This window comes from Protopterus annectens, chromosome 3.part1 (genome assembly GCF_019279795.1).
Source record: "Protopterus annectens isolate FY-2018-M chromosome 3.part1, PAN1.0, whole genome shotgun sequence".
In the NCBI taxonomy this organism is placed as follows: Eukaryota; Metazoa; Chordata; order Ceratodontiformes; family Protopteridae; genus Protopterus; species Protopterus annectens.
In genome coordinates this window covers 1,673,207,030-1,673,231,487 of record NC_056732.1, presented here as the reverse complement: position 1 = coordinate 1,673,231,487, position 24,458 = coordinate 1,673,207,030, and the positions used below count along the sequence as shown (strand labels likewise).

General features: G+C 41.5%; 1 protein-coding gene across 4 annotated transcripts in view; it reads right to left on the bottom strand.

Moving 5' to 3' along the window:
- The window catches only part of HGH1 (HGH1 homolog), a 272,644-nt gene that overhangs the window by 68,810 nt on the left and 179,376 nt on the right, over positions 1-24,458 (bottom strand). For all 4 annotated transcript variants that reach the window (XM_044067701.1, XM_044067702.1, XM_044067703.1 and 1 more), the window contains exon 5: positions 22,658-22,749. In XM_044067701.1, the coding sequence (XP_043923636.1) occupies positions 22,658-22,749 (92 nt within the window). The remainder of the gene's footprint in view (positions 1-22,657; positions 22,750-24,458) is intronic.

Here is a 24,458-nt window from a genome sequence, read left to right as displayed (position 1 = left end):
TTAAGGGAAAAATATAAAAACATAAACAAACTTACAATAAGCTGGTTGCATAAGTGTGCACATCCTTAAACTACTACTTTGCTGAAGCACCTTTTGATTTAACTACAGCATTCAGTCTTCTTGGTTACATACCTGCCATCAATTAACCCCAAATAAAGTTCAGTTGCTCTAGTAAGATTTTCCTGATATTTACTCAAGTTGCCTGCTACAGCAAAAGCCATGGTTGTTGTGGTCTCATTGTTTTATAACACAAAAACCTGACATTTTAACAGGGGTGTGTACACTCTTTATATCCACTGTAGCTGAAGAATGCTTTGTGGTTGCCCTTGACATGGGAGGCCAAACTTGACTCAAATTTGACTTTGGTAGACTTTTATTTGTCCTCAGAGTTGTTTATTTAGCTTGGTGAGAGTGCTTTTATCCTTCTGGGTGCTGCATCTCCTGATTTTTGCCATGATATTCTTCCTCCTGTTATACAGCCGATTGATTTTGTGATTCCACCAGGCTGGCTTGTTTTTTTTTGAGTTAGTTCTGTACTTCTTCCTGGTGGATACAGTTGCCCATATGCAGCTATTAACATGGTTGTACAGGGTTTCTATTAACAGTTCTGCATAGGGAGAAGTGTTCTCAGGTCTATGGGTACTTGAAATTTTGGCAAGTTATCACTTAATAGCAGGAAGTTAGCCTTAGAATAGTTCCTGAATATTCCAGGTTTAGCTGGGGCCCTAGGCTTTATTTTTACTTCAAAGGAGACTATTTCTGTGGTCTGACCTTAACAGGGAAGGCATTACAGTAGGGGGTGTGCAGCAGTCTCCCATATTAGTGAAGACCAGATCCAGTATGGCTACACCCCTGTTTGGTGTACTGACTATCTGGTCCAGGGAGTTTGTGTTTACAAAATCCAGGAATCTCTGCATGTACGTTTGGTGTATATATATGATTCCCAGTTAATAGTGAGGTAATTAAAGCCACCCATGAATATCATATTGGGTTGGATGGTTAGTGGTTCTAATAAGTTTAAATATATGGCATGGGTTTCCTGGATCATAGAGGGGGACATATAGCTTGCAAGGATGTGGTATTGGATTTTACCTATGGTGATTTGAACATGCAGCAGCTCAAGTGTATTGTCCTGTTTGACCAGCTTTGAAGTATATTTATTTTTGACTTAGAGACACCACCACTTCTAGTCCCTGCCTGTGAAGTAGCGGGCCTAAATGTGTGGAAGGCATGACAACCTTGCACTGTTGGTGTGCACTCTGCAGCATTAAACCATGTCTCAGTGACTACACAGATAACATTCCCTAGGTTAAAGGGAGCTTCTACGGAGTGTTTTTTTTTGTTTGTTTAGACTCCTAGCATTGAGCAGTAACACCTTTAAAGTTTCTTGATTTTGATTTGCTATGTCGGAGGTACTTTCAGTTTGGAATTGCCTAAAAACGTCACTATGGGGGAAGACCATGTTTTAGCTAATATTCGAAAGCCTAGAGGGTAGAGGTGCAGACCATCCCTGGCAAAGCAGTGTGGCCTGCTGACCATCTCCTTCCATGCTGACAAATATTGCACCCCCTTAGAATGCCACCAGAAACTAAGCCAATTATTAAGTCAATCATATTTTGTTCATACTGTGGCATCATCCTTGGATAAGGTAAAATGCTGCTCAATGCTAGGCTCATACCAATCTGAGATACATATTCTGTGAGCTCCACGATGTCTCTCTTCATATAGTCTAGGGAGGTACGTCTCAGGTCATTTACTCCCACATGGACTTTAAGTCATATTTTTAATTGTGGTCTAATGACCTGAGTGCATGTGTAATGTGGTGGATCCTAACCCCCGATAAGCAACTGAAAGTTAACTTTCTCCTTGATGAGAGGGACATGTGTGTCTCACGATGGAGTCTCCAATGACTACAGTGTTGTATTGTCTGGTGGCTTGCCTTATGGGCTTAGAGGTAGAGGCTCCATGAGATGTAGCTCTGTGTGTTGATGTCGGTGTTGTTTTGAAAGAGTGCATTTAGGGCTGCTGAGGGCGTTTTTTATGTGTACTTCGCCTAGAATGTCTTTGTGGTTCAGGAAGGTTACATGTAAGTGCCTCAGTATATATGGGTCTATACGTCTGCTTTGAATTATAGGTTCATAGGTTCATACTACGCTATCTGCCCTAGGGCATTTATAAGCCTAGCCAGAGTGTGTTTGGCTTTCGCCACCCATTTTAAATTTAGCTATGCCCTTTTTCGAGGTTAGTATACTGTGCCTCTGTATAACAGTGACACAGAAGTGATACCCGGGGTAAACCTACGATCTCCCATCCACTCATCGAGATTCCTCTTGAAGAGAGTCAATGATGGACTCTGCCTAACCTGGACTGGGATTTTATTCCAGAGTGAAGGGAGCCTCTGGGTTATGAATCTGTCCCTCCAGCATGCCCTATTTATTTCAGTGCTGAGGTTCAAGTCTCTCGAGCGAATAGCTCGATGGGATTTGGATTTTCTGAGGTGCAGCATGTCCATTAATTCCGGGTTGGACATGGCTTTATATGTCAGGCACAGATCACCTCTGAGCAGGTGGTATGCCACTGAGTAGAGCTGGAGTTTCTTTAACCGGGCAGCATATGGCATCTGTTTGAGCCCTTTGATCCTCTTGGTGAAGTACTTTTGGGGTCTTTCCAGTTGCTGCAGGTGTCTGGTAAGGTACATCCCAAAAGGGGCATTGTACTCAATTATGGGTCTGATGAGGGATGAGTACAGAGGCACGATGACCTCCCCTGATCTAGATGTGAATCCCTTCATGATTAGGTGGGATATATAAAAAGTTTTTCTAACCACTTTGGCCACGTGGTTGTCAAATGAGAGATTGCTATCAACTTGGGTCCCCAGGTCCCTAATTACTTCTTCCGTACTAAATGGATTACCACCTATGTGGTAATTTGTGGGCACTTTGTTTTTGCCAAAGGGGATGACTATACACTTTTTGGCGTTTAGCTTGAGGCCATGGCTCTGGCACCAGTTGTCTGTTTCTATGAGGACCTTTTGGAGGATGCTTAAGGATGCTTGTGTTGGCTGGAGAACTCGATTATGGCACCCAGTTTGCAGTCATCTGCGAACTTGGTCAGCCACAGTCCTTCCGCATTGGCCTGTACCTCCGAGAAATATATACCGAACAAGAGAGGTCCCAGGACTGAGCCTTCTGGGACACCACTTGTAACTGGTTTGGAGTCTGACATGGCTCCAGCAATTCTAACCATGTGGGTTCTGTCCTTGAGCCACTTTGCAACCCATCTAGTGACATATATTTAAGCTTGTGAGCTTATCTATAATGCCCAAGTGGGGTATTGTATCGAAGGCTTTTGTGAGGTCCAGGTAGGCTGTGTGGACCACCTTCCCCTCGTCAATGGCCTTAGTGACTGTTTCAAAGAAATCGACCAGGTTTAAGAGGCAGGATCTGCCCTTAAAGCCGAACTGGGTAGGATCCAGTGTCTGTAGGTCCCCAATATCTTTATTTATGAAGTCCATGATGATCTTTTCCATAGCTTTGCAGATCAAGCTAGTCAGGCTTATGGGGCGAAAGTTTCCAGGATCTGTTGAGGCACCACCTTTGTGGAGAAGGACCACTGTTGCTCTACGCCACTCTTTGGGTACATATCCTGTAGTAAGGCTGAGATTGAACAGTAGTTTTATGTTTGGGTTTAGTTCTTCTTGGAGTTCATGTAGGACGCAGCCCGGGACACCGTCTGGTCCCATTGATGCTGTGTTTTTTGCTTTGGAGAGGGCCGCTCTTACCTGAGCATCTGAGATGTCAGGGGGGCAAGCACACTGCTGGGATAGATATTTGCCCTTTTGGTGGGGGGGGGGGTTTGCGCTGAACCTGTCAGCTAGGATGCTGGCAATGTCTGTGGGTTCGGTGCATTTTTTTGTCATTTTGGACTAATTCTGAGCATATCTGGGAATTCCCACCCAGGTTCCTGACATAACTAGAGAAAGCCTTGTGATTATCCTTAGTGTCCTGTGCAATTTGTCTCTTTAAGCTGGCCTTAGACGATTTTATGAGTGCTCGTAGCTTTTTGCCAATACTGATCAGAGATGTCTTCCCTTTTTGGGATTTTGCTCTACCATGTAGTAGCTTTCTCCTTCTATTGTATAGTTTGTTTATGGCTGGGGTCCACCAGACAGGTCGTCTGCCTTTCGAGGATTGGGTCTTGGTTTTATTTGGGATTGCATGATCCATGCATTCCTGAAGATGTTCATAGAATGGGTTTATAAAGGATTCTGCGGTCTGGGCCGTATTTTCCACAGGCCCGGGAGTTTTGAAGAATTAACACGAACCAATAAAGGATCCAAAAACAGTTAATTCCACAAACGCTAGTACAGTTCCAACACGTTTTCGTCATCAACTTCCTCAGTGAATGAAAAGCAACCACTGAACAACCCTATATATTCACAAACCTATTGACTTCAATTAAATCAATAAATCAATTCTTAAAACAGTTAATCAATTAGTTAATTATTCTAAAATGAACATTTTCACAAAGTAAAATTCGTACATTTAATAATTTAATTAAAACCACATCTAATAGTCACACCAATTTTAGAATTCATCCAAAACTTTTAATAAATAAAATAAAATAAAATAAGAATAAAAACATTTGAGTCAGACAATCTTAACTTGTAATATAATGTGTTTGACTCCATCAAGTGGTGAAACTAAATATGGCATTTAAATTAATAAAAAATGTATATACATAATCTGTATAAAAGCTTGTAAGAATGAGTTTAAATGATTATTTTAAATTGACTTTAAATGAATGTTTTCACTACATCCTATATATATTAAATTAATGAAACAGTGAAAGAAGTTAAAGTTTGGCAGATCTAATTTTAAGTACAGGTGCAAGAGATACCATTTCATTAAGACCCGGAGGTCTACTAGAATCCAACACAAGTTGCCAATAAAGCTCCCTATACTCAACAAGCGTTTCCCACATACCACCCCTTGGACTCATCTCAACCACTTCCAAAATAAAAAATTGAAAGTCAGATGTTTTACAAGTGGTGGTGTGCTTATATAGTGCATTTTTCTCATTTTTTGTTCTTATTTCATATAGATGCTCGTAGATCCTCTGCTTTAATTTCCTTTCACTTTTCCCAGTGTAAAATGATTCACATACCTTGCAAGTTGCTATGTAAACAATCCCTTTGGTGTTACAGTTAGCATAAGTATTCAACATTAATTTCTTTTTCCTAGAATTTAAATAAAGTCTCCTGCTGATAAAAATGTACAATAATTGCAACACCCACATTTACATAAACCCTTCTTCTCTTTTTTACCACTCAATATATTACCTTGATCTGAGCCCCTCTCTAATATATTTTTAATGGTGTTACCTTTTCTGTATATGTAAACCAGTTCTTTTTCAAAAATATACTTCATAGGTTCATAGGTTCATACTAGGCTATCTGCCCGAGGGCATTTATAAGCCTAGCCCATAGTTTTGTGGCTTACGCCACCCCTTTAGTTTGGAGAAACTATGCCCATTATTTTGCTGTGCCTCTGTCGAGCAGTGACACTTAGGTAACCCCTGGGGTGTATCTGCGATCTCCCATCCATTGGTCAAGATTCCACTTGAACAAGGCCAGCGAGGTGCTCTGCCTCACATAAACCGGGATTTTGTTCCACAGCATAGGGAGTCTTTGGGTGATGAATCTATCCCTCCAGCACGTCCTATTGATAACCGTGTCGAGGTTTAAGTCTCCCGCCCTTGTGGCTCTGAGGGATCTAGATTTTTTGAGATTAAGCATGTTCATCAAATCTGGGTTTGACATGGCCTTGTATGTCAGGCATAGGTCACCTCTGAGCAAGCGGTAAGCAACTGAATATAACTGGAGTTCTTTCAGTCGGGCAGCATAAGACAGATTTTTGAGACCCTTTATCCTTTTGGTGAGGAACTTTTGTGGCCTCTCCAGCTGCTGCAAGTGTCGGGTCAGATACATTCCGAATGGGGCATTGTACTCGATCATTGGTCCGATGAGTGATGAGTATAGGGAGACTATGACTTCCCTTGATCTAGATGTGAATCCCTTCATGATAAGGTGGGCAATGTAGAAGGTCTTCCTAACTACTTTAGCAATATGAGTGTTGAATGAAAGGCTACTGTCAACCTGGGTTCCCAGGTCCCTAATAACTTCTTCTGTGTTCAGGGATTGCCACCTATATGGTAGCTAGGGGTAACCTTATTTTTCCCGAAGGGTATGACTATGCATTTCTTGGCATTTAACTTTAGGCCATGGCTCTGGCACCAGTTATCCGCTTCTGTGAGACCCTTCTGAAGGATATCTGTGTTGGATGTGTTTTAACTACGGCCCAGTTTGGAGTCATCTGCAAACTTTGTCAGCCATAACCCTCCTGTGTTTGCTTGTACTTCAGAAAAGTAGATGCCAAACAAGAGTGGGCCCAGGACTGAGCCCTGTGGGACACCACTTGTGACAGGCTTTGAGTCTGACATGGCGCCAGCAACTCTGACCCTGTGGGTTCTGTCACTCAGCCAGTTTGCAACCCATCTTGTAATGTATGGGTTTACATTTAAGTTGATGAGTTTTTCAATGATACCCGAGTGAGGTATTGTATCAAAAGCCTTCGCCAGGTCTAGGTAGGCTGTATGGACTGCCTTTCCCTCATCAATGGCCTTGGTGACTGTTTTGAAAAAGTCAACCAAGTTTAAAAGGCATGATCTGCCTTTGACAAAGCCAAACTGGGTTGGATCCAAAGTCTGCAAGTTCCCTATGTCTTTATTTATGAGATCCATTATGATCCTCTCCATGGCTTTGCAGATAAGGCTTGTCAAGCTAATGGGACGGTAATTTCCAGGGTCGGTGGAGGCACCGTCTTTGTGGAGTGGGACCACAGTCGCTGTGCACCACTCCTGCACGTATCCGGAGGTGAGACTAAGATTAAACAGCTGTCCTAACTGTGGGTTTAATTCCTCATTGAGTTCATGGAGCACACAGCCGGGGACACCATCAGGTCCCATGGATGCTGTGTTCTTTGCCTTGGAGAGAGCAGTTCTCACCTGGGCGTTAGAGATGTTTCGGGGGCTACAATCATTTGTTATAGATATCTCTCCTTTAGGGGAGAAGTTTGCACTGAACCTGTCAGCCAGTATGTTGGCAATGTCTGTAGGATCAGTAATCTTCACATCATTTTGAACTAATTCTGAGCATATCTGGGAGTTTCCTCCTAGGTTTCTGACATAGCTAAAGAATGCCTTATGGTTGTCTTTAGAGTCCTTAGCTATTTTTTCTCAAAATTAGCTTTGGATGATTTTATGAGAGCTCTTAGCTTTTACTTATAGTGATCAGCGGTGTCTTACCTTTTAAGGATTTTGCTCTATCTTGTAGTAGCTTTCTCCTTTTGTTGTAGAGTTTGTTTATGGCTGGGGTCCACCAGACTGGACGCTTGCCTTTGGTACAAAGAGTCTTTGTTTTGCTTGGGATTGCCTGATCCATGCAGCCTGCAGGTGCTGGTAGAAGGCATTTGTAAGTGATTCAGCGGTTTGAGTAATGTTAACCGCCGGCTCAGGGGCCTTAAAGGAGACCACACTAGTCTTTAGAAGTGTGAAGTCGGCTTTCGAGAAGTTCTTTACTGTGGTCTTTTTCATTTCGGGTGGGGGCGGGATGAGGACCTCCAGCGAGATTAGTTTGTGATCAGATCTCACCAGTGAGGGGTATACTTCCGGCGTTGAACATTGTGCTCCCATGTTCGTGATGATGAGATCAAGTATGTTTTCTCCTCTTGTGGGATGGTGACTAGTTGTTCCATGGCATTTGAGTTTATGAATTCCAGGAACTTTTGGGCTAGAGTGTTTGGGCTTGAGTAGTGTTCCCAGTCTATATTAGGATAGTTGAAGTCACCTAGTATGATGGTGTTCGGAGATTCATTTATCCCCTCCAGTGTTTTCAGGAAGGCCATATGAGGTTCCTGAGTTTGCGAGGGTGGCCTGTAACATGCTACAAATTGCAGAGCAATCTTGCCTATGGTTAATTGCACCTGGATGGTTTCCGATGCATCGCGATGCCACCAATCTTGAGGTGTGGGTGTCCTTGATGAATATGGATACCCCTCCTCCTTTCTTGGTATTGTCCGGGTTTTGGGGCGGAACGCATGATATGAGGTAAAACCTGATAGTGCCGGGTGCTCTCAGGAGCCTTGAACCAGGTTTCTGTCACAGCACAGACATCGATGTTCTCCATACTGAGAAGGGCCTCGAGTGCGTGCATCTTGAGGTTGAGACTTCTGGCATTGAGCAGCATTACCCTTAGTTTTTTTTTCTTTGTTTTGTTCTAGGGTGGTAGGTTTAGAATTTGAGCCTTGCCTAAAAAGGCACTATGGGGTGGCAAGAGCCTTTGCCAAAATCCAGAATCCCAGGGTGACAAGTGCAAGCCGTCCCTTGAAGCAGCGTGGCTTGTCCAGCATGTCATCCCAGGCAGACAGACATTGGATCCCCTTTGAATGACACCAGAGTTTAAGCCAATTGTTAAAGCTGATCATCTTATCTCTGTATTGTGGCATCATTCTTGGTGATGGTAGGATACTGCTCAAGGTCAGGGTCATACCTGCTTGGGCTACATAATCAGAGAGCTCCTCTATGTCTCTTTTCATGTAGTCCAAGGAGGTACGTCTCAGGTCATTAACACCAGCGTGGACAATGATTGAGTTGTACTTGTACCTGCTGTTGAGAGACCTGAGTGCATGCGTTATGTGGCGGATTCTAGCACCCGACAGGCAGCTTACTGTGACCTTCTCCTTACTCAGTCTGGTGAGCGGGACGTCAGTGTGTCTGACTATGGAGTCACCAATGACTAGTGTGTCTGGCATTGTGCTTGGCCTTAAGGGCTGTGACTGCTTGACACACTGACTGTGTGGTCTATGTGTTGCAGGTGTTGTGTTCTGAGGTGGTAGTTGTTTGGGTGTCTGCTTTGGTGGCCTCTGCTGTTTTGGTAGATTTTTGATCAGAGCCTCCGAGTATGTCTTTGTGTGTTTATGTGTATGATTTGAGGTTGTGATGGTATTATGTGACACTGGGTCTATAGTGTGTGTGGTTACCTTCTCCTCCTGTCTGGTCATGCCAGTCCTATGTTGAGAGAGCTCAGCCTCCAGTTTGGCCGTATAGTTGCAACTCTCGCATGTATTTGTGTTTTGTGGGAGGAGGAGAGGGTTGTCTGTGTACATGAGGCAATTGTAACATTGCCTCAATATTCCCAGGTTCACCAGCTGAGCAGGAAAGGACATTAGCAACTGATCCTCGACATGCTAGAAGGAATAGACAGAAAAACTTAAGAAAAGGTTCTGGGGGATGTGGGTGACCGAGAAATGGGGTTTGCTTTTTTGGGGTACTTTCTATAACAAGAGTGCTGCATCGAGGTGATAAGTACTGTAGGAGCAAGTGCTTCGCTATACAGATAGAGAATAGTCTACTTGGGAGTCAAGTAGAGATAATTTATAGTTGTAGGATACACTAAATAGAACAGTAGTATACTTTGAGGAAGGTAGTTTTAAGGGAAAATTTGAAGAGTGGACTTTAGGTAGCCCTAATAGTTTAAATCTGATTAACCGGCGCTGCCCTAGTGTGCAACGGTAGCAGCTCCGCTCTAAATCGCACTAAATCACGCTAAATCGCGCTAACGCGTGCTTTATAGCAGGGGGCTGGAAAAAACAGGAAATGACCCAAAATGGCCGACGAATTACTAGTTGCTGCTTCTAACCACTCCTCTCAGGACAAACAAGCAGCTCAGTACTCCCCACTCCCACTGGTGAGTAAAGAAACTACCTCTGGCCACACAAGAAAATGGAGGAACACAGAAACCAAATACAAAGCCCAGGGATCAGCAAAATCTGATCACTGGAACAACTAGCTAGGAAAGTTTAGGAAAGGAGAAATATTTTTGTTTTTTTTTGTTTTTTTTTTTGCAAACAAACAGAAAAAAATGCAGTAAATGCTTTGTTTTCGACTAAATTGCTATCAAAGGCTGGTACACTTGAGTGTATTAGCCTGTTTGTTACTTTTAAGCAATACTTTAGCCCACAAGTGCAATCAACAATATAAGCTCACAAAAACAGGAAAATGAGGTAATAAAACAGTCTGAAATTTTCGAAAAGTTGTTCCACTCTTTGTCAAAGATTTTCTTGATGCCTCTAGAATTACCGTCGTAGGTTGTAATCAAACTAGATGTGTAATCTTCTTTTGGTTTGGTTACTTCTTTTGTTCCATCCAAGATTTGAGTTTTACCTAAAATAGGTACGAACTTTACTTTGTGAAAATGTTAATTTTAGAATAATTAACTAATTGATTAACTGTTTTAAGAATTGATTTATTGATTTAATTGATGTCAATAGGTTTGTGTATATATAGGGTTGTTCAGTGGTTGCTTTTCATTCACTGAGGAAGTTGATGACGAAAACGTGTTGGAACTGTACTAGCGTTTGTGGAATTAACTGTTTTTGGATCCTTTATTGGTTCGTGTTCATTCCTGGTTGGTGGTGCCTTCTTTCGTTTCTTGGTTGTTTTTGCATCATTGGTCCCTGCTTTTGGTTATCACTTTGTTATGGAATCCAGGGCTGGCATGGACAACACCTTCAGAGGATCTGAAACAGGAGAGATTCGTAAACTTATCGGTCAGTTGACACAGCTGGTAGCACTATTGACTCCCATCAGCCAATCTCTAGCTACGCTGTTATCGTCACCACCGATACCTGGGAACCAGGAAGAGGCTCAGCAATGCAATGTGCCTGCAGTTGGTATCTCACGCAAAGAAATGTTGCCTAATGAAGGCAGTGAACGAGGGGAAAACGGAACAGTTGTTGCCAACAGTAGTTTGGACGACTTTCCCCACCTTACAATTCTCAACACTACTGAGGGCAACAAAGAAACAACGAGAGGTGGAGACAAGCGAGGAGGTTCGCGTTTATCAGCAGAAAGGAACAGAGTACTTTCAGGTAGCGAATTTCGGCTATCCGAGTTTTTAAATGTTAAATTTGACTTTAATACTAAACGGTGTAACACAAGCACCAATGTGAGTTACAATACCATGTTAAATGACTTGGATCATTATCTTTTTAAATATAAAATGTTGGAAATTGATTGTTCATATCTGAAGCACTGTTTACAACTGAAAATAGTACCAAAGGGTCTTAGGGTATGTTAGTACCCAAACAATGTTATCAATGGTACGAATTTTCACAACGATTTAATTTCTGTTTTTGACAATTGTGGATTTGACATTATGAGAGCAATTGTCAAAAACAATGAAAGGGAAATGGAGAAATTGTTTATTGATATAAACAATATTAATAAGGGGATTACAAATGATTTATTGTATACTGTTGAACTAGAGAATGAAAAGTACCACAAATTATTAAAGGATGTTGAAATTAGATGTAAAGAAGTTTTAGACAGGAAACTAGGCAAAGTAGATAGAGACTTAAATGAATACAAGAATAAAACCCACTACCCAAAACCAAAATTAACACAGGGAAGGGGTTATGGAAGATGGGGTAAAGAACCTTTTGATGAAAATGTGTGTGAAGAGGCTGAGATTGGGGATAGTGACAATGATGTGGTTGAATATCCCCCACTAAGAAGGTCAGAAAGACTAATGGATAAAGAACCTGTAGACTACTGTTCAAAAAACTACATGGGAGGGCCTGGAGGCCCCAGTGGAGGAGAGGACAGGCTTGGAATTAATGAATGTTTTTACACACGAAGGTAACAAATGGACATTTAAGGATTTTAACATTTTAATTTTTCTAGTGTTTCCATTAACAAATCTTTTTTTGACTTATTTACAAAAGGTTTTGGTTTTATTCCAAATCAAAGAACTAATATTTTTAAGTTACTTGTTGACATAAAACTATTCATTAGGAAGAAAAATTTAGAATTGTTCTATAATGGAAAAAACATAACCATTGGAAATGAATGTTTGAAACGTAAAAGCACTTTCAACCCACCATTGCACCCACAACTTAGAAACTTTGAATTAAAAGTGGAAAGAGAACTACGATCAAACCTGAACCATCAATATGTACACCCCAAATTAACTCCTAGTGAAATGGATGTTTTGAAGGAAATTAGCAACAGGAGTGTCAGGGTTATGAAACCCGACAAAGGTGGAGGGGTGGTATTAATGGATAGTATTCAATATGAGGGGAAAATGATGGACATTCTTAATGACTCCGACAAATATTCCAGAGTATCTATCAATGAAATCAACATTGCATACAAAAGAATAAGAGTGTTATTAAATGACCTACTGTTAGAAGGTTCAATTGACCTTGAAACATACAGGTTTTTACATGTGGAGAAACCAAAGGTGCCATGCATATTTGGAATCCCGAAGGTGCACAAAAACTCACAGGACCCACCGCTTAGACCCATTGTCTCAGCAGAAGGATCCGTGACAGCACCACTAGCCAAGTTTGTGGATTCAAACGTGAAATGTGTACTAGAAGGAAACAAGAATGTATTGGTAGAATCATGGGATTTTTTGAGAAAATTGGAACCTTCTTTGTTTTGCGACAGCATTGCATTTGGTACACTTGATGTTGTGGATTTATTTACGTGTATACCACACAAACTAGGCATGGAATGGTTTGAAGAAATGTTGGTTGAAAGCAAAAAAATCTCACACAAAGACTTCAGAGTTGTTTTAACCCTTATGGAAACGGTCTTGGAAAAACAATTATATATACTTTCAGGGTGAATATTTTAAACAAGAAAAGGGAGTAGCCATGGGGGCACATTGTACTCCCACATATGCTAACATTATTATGATTTACTGGGAAAATAAATATCTTTTGAATTCACCCTACCAGGGTTATTGGATTTTATACGGTCGATTTCTGGATGATTTATGTTTTTTATGGATTGGCGAACATGAAAACTTTGATAGGTTAGTAGAATATGTGAACAACACTACAGATTTTCTTGAGTTTACTTTCAATTTTAATCAACATGAACTTACCTTGATGTTCACATTACCAAAAACAATGGTCATTTTGCATCTAAAGTTTACAGGAAAGAAACCTTTTCCAACTCTTATTTGTACTATACTAGTTCCCATCCACCACATCAGAAAAAAGGGGTGGTAAAGGGACAGTTAGTACGGTTAAGCAGGATGACCTCTGAAGATGAGGTGTTTTTAAGTGAGGTAAGAACACTCAGAGAACTGTTTTTAAACAGAGGATATCCTGGGGAATTTTTTGATAAAATTTCAGAAGAAGTGTGTAAAAACAGAAATGATAGATTTGCCCCTATTTTAGGTAAAACTCAAATCTTGGATGGAACAAAAGAAGTAATCAAACCAAAAGAAGATTACACATCTAGTTTGATTACAATCTACGACGGTAATTCTAGAGGCATCAAGAAAATCTTTGACAAAGAATGGAACAACTTTTCGAAAATTTCAGACTTGAAGTATATTTTTGAAAAAGAACTGGTTTACATATACAGAAAAGGTAACACCATTAAAAATATATTAGAGAGGTGCTCAGATCAAGGTAATATATTGAGTGGTAAAAAAGAGAAGAAGGGTTTATATAAATGTGGGTGTTGCAATTATTGTACATTTTTATCAACAGGAGACTTTATTTATTTAAATTCTAGGAAAAAGAAATTAATGTTGAATACTTATGCTAACTGTAACACCAAAGGGATTGTTTACATAGCAACTTGCAAGGTATGTGAATCATTTTACATTGGGAAAAGTGAAAGGAAATTAAAGCAGAGGATCTATGAGCATCTATATGAAATAAGAACAAAAAATGAGAAAAATGCACTATATAAGCACACCACCACTTGTAAAACATCTGGCTTTCAATTTTTTATTTTGGAAGTGGTTGAGATGAGTCCAAGGGGTGGTATGTGGGAAACGCTTGTTGAGTATAGGGAGCTTTATTGGCAACTTGTGTTGGATTCTAGTAGACCTCCGGGTCTTAATGAAATGGTATCTCTTGCACCTGTACTTAAAATTAGATCTGCCAAACTTTAACTTCTTTCACTGTTTCATTAATTTAATATATACAGGATGTAGTGAAAACATTCATTTAAAGTCAATTTAAAATAATCATTTAAACTCATTCTTACAAGCTTTTATACAGATTATGTATATACATTTTTTATTAATTTAAATGCCATATTTAGTTTCACCACTTGATGGAGACAAACACATTATATTACAAGTTAAAAGATTGTCTGAATCAAATGTTTTTATTCTTATTTTATTTTATTTATTAAAAGTTTTGAATGAATTCTAAAATTGGTGTGACTATTAGATGTGGTTTTAATTAAATTATTAAATGTACAAATTTTACTTTGTGAAAATGTTCATTTTAGAATAATTAACTAATTGATTAACTGTTTTAAGAATTGATTTATTGATTTAATTGATGTAAATAGGTTTGTGTATATATAGGGTTGTTCAGTGGTTGCTTTTCATTCATTGAGGAAGTTGATGACGAAAACGTGTTGGAACTGTACTAGCGTTTGTGGAATTAACTGTTTTTGGATCCTTTATTGGTTCGTGTTCATTCCTGGTTGGTGGTGCCTTCTTTCGTTTCTTGGTTGTTTTTGCACCATTGGTCCCTGCATTTGGTTATCAGCTTTGAAGAATTCCACCTCGGTTTTGAGGAGTGTGAAATTTGCTTTAGAGAAGTTTTTCACTGTGGTTTTCTGGGCAGGTGGTGGGGTCGGGATGTGAATATCCAGTGAGATTAGTTTATGGTCTGATCTTACCAGTGAGGGATACACTTCTGGTCTGGAGCATAGAGTCCCTATGTTGGTGATGATCAGATCCAGTATGTTTTCCCCTCTTGTGGGAGTGGTAACAAGTTGTTCCATAGCATTTGAGTTTATAAATTCTAGGAACCTTTGGGCTAGGGTGTTGGAGCTAGAGTAATGCTCCCAGTCTATGTTTGGGTAGTTGAAGTCATCCAATATAATGATGTTTGGAGAGAACTTCATATTTTCCAGTGTTCTCATGAAGGCAGAGTGCGGTTCCTGGGTTTGGGAGGGTGGTCTGTAGCAGGATATAAATTGGAGGGCAGTTTTACCCACTGTTAGTTGCACATGGATAGTCTCAGATGCCTCGTGCTGTGCCACCAACCTGGAGGTGTGGGTATCTTTGACGAATGTTGATACTCCCCCTCCTTTTGTGGTTCGGTCCAAGTTTTGGGGCCGAAAAGCATGGAATAACCTGGTAGTGCTGGGGTGCTCTCGGGAGCCTTGAACCAGGTTTCTGTTACTGCAGAAATATCTATGTTCTCCATGCTAAGGAGAGTTTTGAGTGCATGCATCTTGAGGTTTAGACTTCTGGCGTTGAGTAGCATTACTCTTAGTTTCTTATCCCTTGTGATACCTATGGAGGTGGGTTTGTCATTTGAGCCTTGACTAAAAAAAGGCACTATGGGGGTGGCAAGAGCCTTTGCCAATATCCAAAAGCCCAGGGGTGACAGGTGCAAGCCGTCCCTAGTGAAGCATCGTGGCTTGTCGAGCATGTCATCCCAGGCTGATAGGCATTCGATCCCCTATGAATGACACAAAATACTTAAGCCAATTGTTGAAATTGATCATCTTGTCTTCATATTGTGGCGAGTGACCCGAGTGCTTGTGTTATGTGGCGGATCCTAGCGCCAGACAGGCAGCTCACCGTGACCTTCTCCTTGTTCAGCCTGGTGAGCGGGACGTCAGTGTACCTGACGATAGAGTCACCTATTACAAGTGTATCAGGTGTGTTGTTTAGTCTTAAGAGCTGTGGCTGTTCGGCACACTGGCTTTGTGAACTATGTGTTGCACGTGTTTTGTTTTGGGGTAGCAGTTATGCGTGATGGATGCAGCAAGTGTACTACTGACAACCTTATTGACATTAGGAGTACTTTTTATGTGAAAGCTTTGCCTCCAGTGACATTGTGTAAATACATCTCTCACATACCATATCAGTTTGTTTGAGAATTAACTGGTTGTCAGTAAACATTAGGCAATTTCTACATTGCCTCAAGATGCCCATATCCACCAAGCTGGTAACAGAGACAGTAGGAAAGTTCATATCCATGGCAACAGACCCTTTTTTTATCCTCCTGGAGCTACCTTGGTTGTGGTGTTTCATGACAGATTACACCGAAAACCAAGTGGCCATGATGCAAAAACGCTCGGTTATCACATATACCTAAATTACACAAAAGTCCTCACACTGATTTTATGCAGTGTCCTTCAAATGCGGTGGTCAAAGTCATTGTGGCATTTTGATGAAAGAAAATGCAATAAAGTGTTGGCCACTTGGAAAGAGTTTTTTTTTAATTTCTTTATTTTTAACCATAGCAGCACCCTCTCGCTCCCTGAGCAAAGAAAACAAATATCTGATCCATCTTCACAAATGCATGCTTCTTCAATGGGCATACAAGCTAAGTCTGCTGTTCTAAGCCTTCAGGAAGAACGTGACTGAATAAGTTACATAAAACAACTCTAAGAAAATGAAGGTGTGCATACTGTCAGGCAGCCAATCCTTGTGAAAGATTACATTTCTTTAAAACTAGTAACTTTACTATGGCGTGGGCAGAAATAATGGAAAACAAGAAAAGGGAGCAGAAGTTTCAAGCCTATTTAGCCAGCTATATTTTCATCTGTCCTGGAACTCGTGTTCCAAACAATAGACATGTTCTTGACAGGAGATACAAATTAATTTCAAAATATGCTTCATCAGACAAGATGAAACAAAAGTCTAAAAATACAACATTCATATCTGCAAACTGATGAAAAGAGTAAAGATGGAAGGTTCTACAGACTACAGGAACCTCTTTCACTCTGGTTTATGAGCAGCTCTAACGGACAGCTACCTAGAACTACTAATGACCCTGAAAAAAAGTGCAGTTGTGTACACTTACCATAAATGTAGATGTTAGAGTGTCTTCACTGTTGCAGTCATGACTGTCGGGTTCTCCCTGCTGGCAGGCAGCTCTCGGTCGGCCAGAATTCCAAAGTCTGGGTCCGGCGTCAGCTGTTAAGCTACGCTTCCTGACGTCAGAGCGCCAGTGGTACAAAGTTGACAGCCGACACCATGTTCTCCAGTTTTTCTTGCCCCAGATGTCAGTAGTTCCCAAATGAATTTGGTCCCATAAACCTTGCAAATGCACCTCAGAAGAATGGTGAAGGAAGGAAAATCATATAAATGAGAGGGGACAGGAGGGAGGGAAACCCAGACTGCAACAGTGAAGACACTCGAACATCTACATTTATGGTAAGTGTACACAACTGTACTATGTTCATCGTGTTTCACTGTTGCAGTCATGACTGTAGGGTAGAATCCCAAAGCAGAAGGAAAGGGAGGTGGTCATAATGAAGAAGGAGCGGCTAAAAGGCCCTGCAAGATTGCAGAGGCAAAGCCTGCCCTAGACTTAGAATAAAGAGGTAAGTTGTAGTGCTTTGAGAAAGTATGCACTGAACTCCAAGTTGCAGCTTCCAAGATGTCTTTGGTGGGAACTCCCCTGAGGAAGGCAGCAGAGGTAGCAGCAGTTCTGGTGGAGTGAGTACGTATACTCCCTGGGATTTGTTTTCCATGGTGTGAGTAACAAAATCTGATTCCATGAGCAATCCATTTAGAAATGGTCTGTTTTGAAATAGCTTTACCTTGAGAACTGGAAGCATAAGCAACAAACAATTGTTCTGATTTTCTGATGGACCAAAGGTTGGTAAGTGTATAGTTTGATTTAACGCCACTTTGGAAACCACCTTAGGCATGAAAGTAGGATTAGTCCTTAAAGATACTCTGTCTTGATGGAAAATAATATAAGGTTCTACAGCCATAAGGGCTTGTAACTCAGAAACTCTTCTGGCAGAGGTCAGAGCTAAAAGGATGGCTGTTTTCCAGGATAAAAACTTAATGTCAGAAGAAGCAGCAGGCTCAAAAGGAGGCAAAGTGAGCTTTTCCAAGACATAATTGAGATCCCAAGCAGGAATGGGGGGGGATCTAGGAGGCCTTAAGTTCTTAGCACCTCTGAGAAACTGTCTCATGAGCTGGTGTGAAAAAATGGGAGGATCTGCATTATAATGTGCGGAAATAGCAGAGGCATGAATCTTAATGGAAGAGAAAGATAGGCCCTTATGTAAGAGTTCTGTGAGGTAGAGTAAAATTAAAGGGATGCTAAGAAGGAGGGGATTGGAATCCCGAGCCTGCATCCAGGAACAAAATCTTTTCCATTTTCCTGCATAAGATTTTTGAGTACTAGGACGCCTGGCTTCTGAAATGACATCCATAACCTGTTTGGGAAGAAGAGAATGAATCATGGGTCCTGGATTAACCAGGCAGCCAAGCTGAGAGTTCTGAAATTGGAGTGTAAAACCTGACCCTGGTGTAGGGACAGTAGAGTTGGTGTTTGTGGTAACACCCAAGGAGAGGTCAGACATAGGTTTTTCAGAGTTGGGTACCAAACCTGTCGAGGCCAATTTGGGGCCAGCAAGATTATCCTCTTGGGTTTGTCTTGTTTGATCTTTAGTAATACTCGAGGAAGAAGAGGAAGTGGTGGAAAGGCATATCCCGTGATGTTTTTCCAACTGAATGATAGAGCATCCACCTTCCAAGCTAGGTCGTGGAAAGTCCTGGTGCAGAAATTGTGTAGTTGATGGTTGAGGTGGGATGCAAAAAGGTCTACATGAGGGCATCCCCATACTGTTGTTATCATCCTGAATATCCTGGGATCCAACATCCATTCGTGTGGATCCGAAAGGTTACTGCTGAGACTGTCTGCCAGTAGGTTTTCTTTCCCTGGCAGAAACTGAGCTTGAAGGTCCAATTTGTAAGCTAGAGCTGTGTTCCATAGATTCATGGTTAGTCTGCAAAGGGGGTAGGAGTGTGAACCCCCTTGCTTGTTTATGTACTACATAACTGTGGTGTTGTCCGTCCGTATAAGTAGTTGTCCTGGTTGAAGAAGATTTCTGAAGGCCAGTAGAGCTTTCTGAACAGCTAGCATTTCTTTTAAATTGATGTGCAGGTGCAAAGGCCCTGCAAACCTTTCCCCTGAAAATGAGCTCCCCATGCATAATCTGAGGCATCCGTGGTTAGTATCTGAGTGGCCGGAGGCAGAGTAAAGGGCTTCCCTTTGTTTAGGGTGCATGCCTTGGCCCACCATAGAAATTCCTTTTGAAGACACGGTAGGACAGGAATCAGAATGTCCAAACTGTGGCAATGCTGTGACCATACACTTTTTAGGTACCACTGTATTTTCCTCATATGTAGCCTTGCATATGGTACGAGAAGGATGCAGGAGGCCATGTAACCCAAAGCCTGCAGGAATTTCCTTGCAGATAACTGGGTTAAAGATGCCAAGGTTTTGAAGGTTAGAGCTAGCTGTGATTGTTTTTCGTATGTCAGAAATGCCATCTGAGTTGTTGTGTTTAGAAAAGCACCCAGAAATGTTATCTGTTGAGAAGGTGTCAAATTTGACTTTTTTATGTTGACAGTGAATCCCAGAAGTTTGAGAAGATTCTGCACAAACTGTAGATGCTGTAATAGAACTTTCTTGTTGTCTGCCTGAATGAGACAGTCATCTAGATAAGGGTAAATTTGTATTCCCTTGAGTCTGCAATAAGCTACTACTGGAGCCAGGCATTTGGTAAAGACCCTGGGCGCAGTAGATAATCCAAAGGGCAGTGCACAAAATTGAAAGTGTCTTGATCCGGCTTTGAACCTGAGGTATTTCCTGCGGTTCTGCCTGATGGGAATGTGCAAATATGCCTCCTTTAGGTCCAAAGTTACCATCCATGCATTTTTGGTCAGCATTGGAAGCAGTTGCTGTAGAGTCAACATTTTGAATTTTGGTATCTCTAGAAAGGTGTTCAAGACGGACAGGTCCAGAATGGGTCTCCAAGAGCTGTGTTTTCTGGGGACTAGGAAGAGCCTTGAATAAAAACCCTGTCCCATCTCTGCCAATGGAACTAGTTCTATGGCTTTCATAGCCAAAAGAGCTTCCACCTGGTTTAAGGCCTCTGTCCGTTGGTGTTTCGGAAGGTCTGGCCAACCGCTTGGCCCTGGAGGGGTATGGAATTGGAATTTGTATCCTCTTGACACCAGATCCAGAACCCACCTGTCTTGGGTTATACGAGTCCAATTTTTGTGAAAAAGAGAAAGCTTTCCGCCGAGAGGGGCTTCCAGGCAAGAAGGTCCTTCAGCCCAAAAGGGGGAGTCATTGAGTCTGCTTTCTATGGGCTTGCGACCTGTCTTCTCCTCCCCTAGGGGTGGAAGCAGCCCACTGTCTTGGCCTGTAAGAGGCTTTTGTTTGAGGCCTACCTCATGTGCGTCTGTACCTACCCCTCTGAGGCCTGTCCGAAGTGGGAAAAGACCAATTTTTAGCAGGCCAATTCCTGCTAAACCTAGTGGCTGTATCTGTAAAAAATCTTTAACTGTTTGCATGGATTTAGCTTTATCCTCCATCTTTTTAATCACCTCTTCCGCCTTAGATCCAAACAAAACATTATGCTGAACTGGAGCATCCAATAATTTAGCTTTTACTTGGCCTGGCAAATTTTGTTCCTTTAACCATGCATGTCGTCTAATGACAGTACCCGAGGCAGCAGCTCTACAAGAAGCCTCCAATGCATCAAAACCACAATGTAAACCATGCTTTCCAACCTGTTCGGTGGCATGTATTAAATTGTGTAATTCCTTATCCTCTGCACAAGTGGGATTGGAAGAAAGTTTTTGTTTAAGGACAGACAGGAGAAATTGCTGGTATTTCAGCATGTGGAACTGACAGTTTAAGGCCCTAATAGATAAAGTAGCAGAAGTGTATACTTTCTTGCCCCATCTTTCTAAAGATCTGGATTCTTTGTCAGTGGGAATGGGATTTTTAGCAGAAGTGGCCTTAACTCCCTTTGGACCTTGTGAAATGGTTTCAGGGTCAGCAGTAGGGTTCTTGTATAAATACTGGTGGGAGTCAGGAACCCTATAATATGTATCAGGCTTAGCAGGAGCTGGAGGAAGAGAGTCAGGGGTTAAATTAGCTTCCATAAAAGCATCATCTAAAATAGGGGGGATAGCCAAGGGTCTATGTTGGGGAAGAAGAAGAAAATCCCTTAGTCTTTTCTTAGATTTGGAATACTCCTGTCCCTCCCAGTGAAAATGTTCCCTCATTTCATGCAGTTTCCCCAAAAGAGAAATCCTCAGGGGGAGAAGCTGAGGGAATGGATTCTTCAGCATCAGAATCCTCGTAAGGAGGAAAAGAATAATCCTGTTCTGAAGAAGAAACTGAAGAAACAGAAGCCTGATCAGAGGAATCATAATAAACTTCCTGTCTTGGCCTTTTGTCTGGAGGGGGGTGAGAACCCCTAATCTTAGTAAGTAAGTCCTCCGCCATTTTGAGTAACTGTCTCTGTGACTTTGGAGCCGGATCTGCAGAGGCCTGTGCTGTAGTCTTTGTTTTAGAAGGAGTCTTTGCCTTTGTCTTTATCAAAAGTTGTGTAAGCCTGAAAACCCCTTCGGAAGCCGGTACCTGCATAGCGGCTCCGGACCCATCCGAAGGAGCATTGTCCGAAGGTCCTGCAATCTAAGTATTCAAAGGCCTAGTTGGCTCCTCGTGGGAGTCCGTTTCAGCCATCGGTTCCAAAATGGCCGACGACAGGGACTGCGAAAGCGCCTCACTGACGACGGCCGAACCTGAAGCTTGCTCTACTTGTACCATATCGTCAGATTTGGACCTCGGAGGCCTGTCTTTGTCTTTGCATCGTTTTAGAACTGCGGTAGTCGGAACCGTATCTGATGACATTTTATAATTGAAATGCCTACCGAAGTAATGAAATGCAAAATCGTACCTTCGCTTAATAGTACGCTGAATTAATCTAGCACAAAACCGACAACTAGCTACGTCGTGGTCAGGGCCTAAGCAAGGTATACAGTAAGAGTGAAAATCCTTATGAGGTATTTGCTTCCCACAAGAAATACAATTATTAACTTTTTCTGACATCGGACTGGAGCAAGAAAAAAAGTTTCCCCAACGGGGTACTTAGCTTTGCGTAGTAAGAAGAAAATCTTCGGACTGAAGTTCATTCAACAAAAGGTTTGTCAGGAGTCAGCCAACCGGCATTGCGAACTGCTTTCACCGCATGGCAAGAAAGACTGGAGAACATGGCGTCGACTGTCAGCTTTGTACTCCTGGCGCTCTGATGTCAGGAAGCATAGCTTAACAGCCGACGCCGGACCCAGACCTTTGGATTCTGGCCGACCGAGGGCTGCCTGCCGGCAGGGAGAACCCTACAGTCATGACTGCAACAGTGAAACACGATGAACATCTGACAGATCAATCAGACGGACCACCATCACTAAACAAACCTTCTAGGTGCACTATTTAACAGCAACAAACCATGCTAACCTGCCCATCTTACTAAACTTAGTAATATGGGGACATTTTTTTTACACTTCATACAAATCATGTATGTAGTCCAGCGTTACCCATGCACATGTGGTTTACTTCTGCAGTAACAAGTATATACTTCATTACACTGCACTCCTTAAAATAACTGCAGCACACTGTAAATGACAGACGCAAAACATTAAAAATATTTCTTATTCTTTCTTATGTGTAATGGTAGTTCAAGGCAATGCCATTAAGTTTTGTCACATACTTACCAGCATAATGGTCTCAATCAGCATTTTCCTGATATCAGGGTCTGGCTCTCGCTTTTTATCTTCTGGCAAGTACTGTAGGTCTACAGGCAGACCTAAAAAAAAAACCAACACTGACTGTGATTGAACTACATGGTTCACTAGGTCATCTATATGGCTAAAATCTTAATTTTCTTTGACTCTGAAAATGCCTAAAATTTACTACTAATGTCTATACAATGCACAGTTGCATCAACCTGCTAAACATCACTGTGTCAAATCTTTTTAGTGACTTGCACTTTTCTGAACACTATAAATATCTACATAGGGTACTCCAAATAAAGTGTGCTGAAAATTCATTATTATTTTACTTTCTGCTAACCATTTATCATACTGATGTTTTTGGTGTTATAATATTGAAAGTACGAAATGCAGTTGTCAGTGGATCAGCAGGAAACGCACTAATTTTTGATGCCAAGCAGATCAAAAGGTTGCAAATTTTATCTCCACACAACCACTTGGACTAAAGCACTATTACCGACACTGCACAGGACCAGGAGGCGGCTTACTGCACCCCTGAGGTACTGCTCTGCAGATTAAATTAATTACCAATATAACTGAGGAACCTTCTCCCTGAAAACATGCAAGGTCAAAATGGTATGGCGAATTTCCTCTGTGGCCTTGTTAAACTACACTTAATTGGTATGAATACAAAGTCAAGCCTCACCCATGAAAATGGCCAGAACAACCCTGGACAACCAGAACAACCCTGGACAACCAAAGTAAAGAAACAGTACATATGTGTGCAAAGGAGAGAGCAAATATTTGGGGAAAGGTCAGTGCAACAGTAAATTAAAAACAGTTTTTACCCACTTCTGTATCGCACCCCACAAACAACTGCCTACAAGTAATTAATGGGTACTTTATGCAAAGAGCGACTGCAGGTCTCACACCAGTTAAGTTACTCAGGCAAGTGGCACAAGGCTCAACAATATACAATCTGAATTTCTGCCCACTGTCTGTACTTCTAGCCTGCATTCTTTTCAGGGATATGTGCTTGTGGTAAGCAAACAGTAGTGAAGAAATTAATGTAGATATTCCATGAAAAAATAGAACTACAACTATCAGCACATTCAAATCCAAACTTCTTTCATACAAAACACTAGGCAATAATATGTAAATAAATCAGACACACATGCTATTATAAAATTGTGTCACTGTTAAAAAAAATCATTACCCAAGCCTCCTAGAATTCTTAAGAGGCATCAGTGAAACCCCTAAATACACGTACTGCATGCAGTTCCTCATACCACTCCCATGTCCAGCATACATGGACCAGCTTCTGGAAAAATGTTCGTAACTGGTGATCTACTGTAACAAGCATGAACTCCACTGCTCACCAAGTTACAGTTATCTGCTTCTTGGAAGCCAGGATTGTAAACTTATCAAGGCTCTCAAGATGCTCTCCACAAACAAGTATCACTATGACATGACAGTAGACCACATGAGAGTAGATGACCGGGCACAAAACCCCTAGAAGGACACGCTGGAGCATGCTGTATAAGCTTTAATCAAGGGAAGGACTCGCGTTCTGAGTTGTATCCTCTTTTTCACAAAAAAAATGATGCCCTGATTCAAGGAAAAGATAACTGGATTGAAAAAGGAGATAAGTAGCTGGTGCCATTCAGGGGGGCCCTGTTTAAGTCACCCTATAATAAGATAGTACAACTTCCTTTGCAAAGGATGGCCTATACCTCTCGCATTCAAAGGATTCTCACAGTGGCCAAAACCTTTGCTGCCCCCAAACAAGCCTTTTTTAAAGCAG